Source organism: Populus nigra, chromosome 9 (genome assembly GCF_951802175.1).
Source record: "Populus nigra chromosome 9, ddPopNigr1.1, whole genome shotgun sequence".
Taxonomy (NCBI): domain Eukaryota; kingdom Viridiplantae; phylum Streptophyta; class Magnoliopsida; order Malpighiales; family Salicaceae; genus Populus; species Populus nigra.
This window is the reverse complement of record NC_084860.1, coordinates 3,562,497-3,567,808: the sequence shown is the minus strand read 5'-3', so window position 1 is coordinate 3,567,808 and position 5,312 is coordinate 3,562,497. Positions and strand designations below refer to the sequence as shown.

Here is a 5,312-nt window from a genome sequence, read left to right as displayed (position 1 = left end):
TTGTAAATACTACTGTATATTACCTTGTGCAGACTCACATTTTTATGTGCAATGCAAGATGTATCGTCACTTAAACACCTCATCTAATTTTCCATGTCGTCACCTTGAGATAAAATCTTATAGTCAATCTTGACAAGTTTCTCCGCGCCAACCTCTTAATTCCTTGATTATCTTATAGCTTAATGATGGAGGAATTTTCATTAAAAACTCACTTATATTACCAATGTTATATTCCAGTTTAGGATTTCTAACAAATTTAACCTCCATATGAAAAATAAGCAAGCATTTGGGAGACAAGTAAACTTGTCGATCTCGCATGTTAATGATATCAATGTCTTCTTTCAGAATTTTTCCAAACCCAATGTCAAGAAAAAACGCCACTTGGATCACTGATCTCATTCTCCATGAAAAACTTCCATAAAAGAGATGAAGAAAAAAACCTTCCTGACTTTTGAAGGAATCTTGATCTCGAATGTGTTTGTCAAAGAACGTCACCTTCAAAACTCCACGTCGTTGTCCGTATTTCATCTCTGTCTTTGTCCTTCAAAATCTCAATCTTTCACTAACACACTTAAAACACAAATTCTTCCTCTTTCTCTTTCTAGTATCTCTTGTTCTCTCACTTCCTGTCTCTCTTTATCGTACTATATCTCTTTAGTTCTTCATGCCATTTTTAATTTGTTTTACCGACATTCATTACTTAAACTAGAGTTCTAGTTTAATTAGTTAGTAATTGGACGGTGCTTGTTCAAATATGAATTATTTATTAATTATTTGATTTTTTTTAATTGTTTTTTATGCTTAACAGGAAAAAAAAAATTATGTGGTTGAAAATTGGATTACCATTTGAAGTGTTGTGTACGACGAGTTTATTCTTTTCACAAAGAGAAAACATTCTCAAAATTAATCTCCTCAATCCACGGCTCCACCATCCACAAAATGGAACCAAAGAGGAAAGAGTCAGATTATGTTCTATGTCTAGTTTTCCCAAAACACTTGCTGACAGGCATCTTGCTCTCTTATTTATATATGTATATTGACAATCTAATATAGTATGATGAGAAAAAACTTTGAGGAACAAGATGGCTGGTTCTTGACACTGCTGATTTATCTCACAGAAGGCAGGGATTCTCCTAGAAGAAAGGCTGAGAAATATGCAAGTGAGTTGCTTGGTTTGAAGAGTGGCACAGCATGTCCAGCTCCTCTAAATGTAGCAAATGTTAGCCCCTCGTATTCTTGGAACCAACCACTGACCTGAATATCCAAAGAATTATTCCCCTTTGTTAGTGATACCTAGATGATACTGTCAATAATTCTTTTCTTGAAAAATATAGATTGAGTGATTGGTCTACTTCAGGAATAACTGAATAAGGTTTGATTTAGTTTAGTTCAGGTTTTTGCATGTTTGTAGATAGTAAATACCTCCTTCTGGTGGTACCAGGGTCTCCATGCCTTGGTGATTGGCAGGCCCAGAGAACTTAAGCTGTATCTTGTAGATAGTACAGGAACTCTTCCATCTGTATCACCACTGAACCATCCAAAAAGGATATTGTGAGGGTGATGAAGAATATTTCATTGAATCATTGATTACTGTCTCCACAGTGCAGGGATACAAACCTGTAAACCCATATTCTAAGTCCTGCTGTAATCAGCTTCTTGTATATAGGAAGAACTGATGGCCTCGATTCCAACCATTCAACAAATATCTTAGTGCTGAATCCAGAAATTAGCACAAATATTTTTCAGTTTTGAGAAAAACTCATATATGTCTCATGGATTTCACAAGATTAACTGGAATTTCAATTTGCAGCCATTGAAATTCCCTTGTGTCAATGAAACTTAAAACATGGACAAACATAATAAAAGTTGTTATAGGTATTATAGAGAAGAATATAGAGAGAGTTTGCATTTACTTGCAGATGCTCCAGTTCTTGAGATGTTGACCATCACTGACATGGAGAGCCTTTTGAACATCTGGTCTGTTGTAGAAAGCTTTTGCATATTCATCAAGGCATGGATCATAACCACCCATAATCCTTGGCATCTGATAAATATAATTTGACAGTTAGGTCGTCACTTTACACTTTGCTTCAAAAATAAGTAAGTATCAATACCCATGAACTTCAAAAGTTCATCAAAAAGTGAAGATTAAATAGTGACTAATCTACAGTAGAAGAATTTCATCATCAGAATACTCAAGCAAAAACAATTAAACAACTAAATAAGTCCATTTTGAAAATTCAAAAAGGCCATATTCCCACTTCACTGAAATGATTAATACCAACAGGATTCAGCAAATTTGAAATCATTTACCATCTTGGATGAGCGCCTAAACATGATCTGTGTAAATTTATCATCTGAACTTGCTGAATCACCTATGCAAACTGAGGTGTAGAGGCTGTAAATATCTATTTCCTTGTACTGTTTGAGTAATTCATCAACAGCCTCAGTACAATCATCGTTACTCCATGTGTCATTACTGTCAAAGTTGCAGCTTTGTCTGATTATCTTATGAGTTTCATCTGATATGACAGCATGGCTCCAAGCATAGTCCACCATACCTCTCCAGTCTTCAGCGTCACTTGTTTCAGGATTACCCAACTGTAACGCCCATATATAAAAAGCACTGAGTTCTTAAGCAAATACTATCAAAAAGCAGGAAAGTTATGTATAAAGATTTTGTTACAAGATCATACCAGAATACCATTGAGGTCGATGTAAAGGGAAGTGTCATTATTCTTGTCATTTATAAGCTCAGCAAGCTCAGGAACATATTTTCCTGTTAATACATGTTAAAAAGTAACATCAGTGTGGTTAGAGTTTAATCAGAACGAGTCGGGAAATTATTGCCAAGGTGAAATACCTGCATAGCTCTCTCCTGCAATATAAAACGCCCGCGATCTATATGATGGAAACAGGAGAAACCACTTATGCAGGAAAGCATAGGCATCATTTGCTGGCAAAGAGGTAGGAAAAAACTCAAGATTTTCTGTTGGTACCAAAATCAAAATGGTCCAAAAAGCACTCATAATAACACAATTTCTACAGAAGAGTCAGCATGAAACTCACCAGTAAATTCATCTCCCAGAATATTATAATCACTAGTAGTGTTTGAATATGAAAACCCAACTCCAACTGGAGATTCTAAGAATAACATATTGGCCTCTGCATCATCATGGACACAAAGAATGTTGAAATCAAGTTTTCTAATTAATCAGATATAATGGAGCATTATGTAAAGGGCCACCATAAATGCTTGTGTCATATTTTGTAGTCAGAAAGCTGGTCTTTGTGTTGAGAAAAATAAGATTGTGGGGCCTCACATATATACCTGAATTCCAAGAGTAAGGATTATATTTAAGTCCATGCCCATTAGTGTCCACTATGAAAGGGCCAATCTCTTGTGTTGCTCCATATCCTACAGAAGAGCACCCAGGACCTGGAACATGGAGCATCTTGTCACCTCATTAGAGAACATAGAATAAGTAGTTATTGAAAAGAACTTGCTTTGGATGAGGTGGAAAGAGGGAGAAAAACGAGCCCCACTATGAGACTAAGAATTAATGGAGATTTTGATAATATATCCTTAATTGTTTATTAGCAGAGGTTTTGTTTATATAATATGGGGATCTGTCTATAGAGCAGGCAACATGAACGATCGAGCATGTGCTCTTCCCTTTCCACTGTAATACGCACATAAAATTATAGGTGAATTGAATAGATTTGGTGAAAAAGATTGGTACAAATCTATATGGCCTTGAAGACATTAACGTATATTAGAGGATGACTAAAGTTTCTCCCACTATATGTACTATATAGTAGATTTCAAGCCCCTATAACATCTATATGGCTCCTTTTATTGTCTAGTAAATCCTGAAATGCCGTGCACTATGGCTGAGGCACCACGAAGGATGCTGCAATAACTAGACCAGCCTTTTTTTCTTTTCTTTTGAGCCGAAAGGACAGATTTGAATGGGGCATTAATTTTAAAAAGATTACATATAGTAATCATTCTTTCTTGGGGTTTATGTGGATTTCATTTTGGCCTAAAAACATTAGGAAAAAATGGAAGCTGCCTATCCAGTGATGATATTATGTTACACGCGCTTACCTCCATTAAGCCACAGGACTAGAGGTTTTTTATCAGGTTGAGTAGTGGCCTCATAGAACCAGTAAAACAATGCCCTTCCATTCTGTTCATTGACTGTAAGGTAGCCAGCATAGTGCTTGAAGTTTACATCTGGCTGGCCTGGCAAATTAGTTACAAGATGCTCGTCTACCAGTGGCTGGGCAGACAATTGCCAGTGTCTAATACAGACAACAGGCTCCAAAGAGGATAAAGCAATGAAAACCAAAGTGAGGAAACTTGTCACCTTAGGTACCAAATCCATTTTGTAAAAAAAAAACAATTTACTGAGAGATAGCTTCTAAAAAGCCGAAGATGATACGAGAAAGAAAGAAAGCAAGCATGTCTATTTATACCATTGGAGGGTTTGAAGGAGAGATAAATCTTAAAAATTTAATATTTGGGAGAGTAGTCCTATGTGGCATGGTGATTCTATCATATTGGAAACCTTAAAGGCACTTCTGACATGGATTTTTAGGCAGCTTCTACAGTGTTCTTAGCTTCTCCAGTGTTCTTGCATGAACATGGTTTGGTGGACCCTTCCATTTGTTGTTGTGTGGGTTGGAAGCACAATATTATATAATTATAAAATCCTGTTCTTATTGACTTATAAAGACTTCTCTTCCCAATTATTCATAGCTTTATTGCCAAGAACAATGCTTATAAATGTATTCATTTTAGGCAACATGAAGATTTGTTATCAAACCCATAACAATTTGTTTCAAATAGCTATGGATTTAAGGGATTTATAGGAGAATAATTTGAGGAGAAGATTATGGAACGGTCAAATGAGGCCTTCACGCGCGAAAATTAATTTAAAAAATCAAATATTATTTGTTGTTTTACTTGTTAACAAGTCAATAGCCGGTTGTTACATAGGTGATTGTGTTTTTTTATTATTATTATTTTAGAAAATCATATGCTTTTTTAAAATATAACAAGCAATAATACTTCCAAAACGGCATAAGATTTACCAAAGCTAATTTAATAATATTTGCTAAAAACTTTGGTAAGATTTTGTTATATAACAATCATATAGCAAACAATCTTTTAGGAATTAAAATGTTAATTTCTTTTTTTGGTTTATTGAGTTTAAATTTATTATTTTATGGCTTATGTGCTTAATTTATGGTATTTTCATCTCATGTAGATTGTATCCTTGTTAAATAGTCAACATGCATTTTAT

General features: G+C 34.9%; 1 protein-coding gene across 1 annotated transcript; it reads right to left on the bottom strand.

The window, feature by feature from the left end:
- Nucleotides 1-992: 992 nt before the first annotated feature.
- Nucleotides 993-4,391, bottom strand: LOC133702701 (serine carboxypeptidase-like 31). Its single transcript, XM_062127034.1, has 10 exons — nt 4,112-4,391; nt 3,332-3,439; nt 3,070-3,165; nt 2,864-2,956; nt 2,697-2,779; nt 2,386-2,601; nt 1,914-2,044; nt 1,618-1,713; nt 1,423-1,528; nt 993-1,254 (listed from the first exon to the last, which is right to left on the bottom strand). Exons 1-10 carry the CDS (start codon nt 4,389-4,391, stop codon nt 1,108-1,110), a joined length of 1,356 nt encoding a protein of 451 aa, XP_061983018.1. The 3' UTR covers nt 993-1,107.
- Nucleotides 4,392-5,312: the final 921 nt, after the last annotated feature.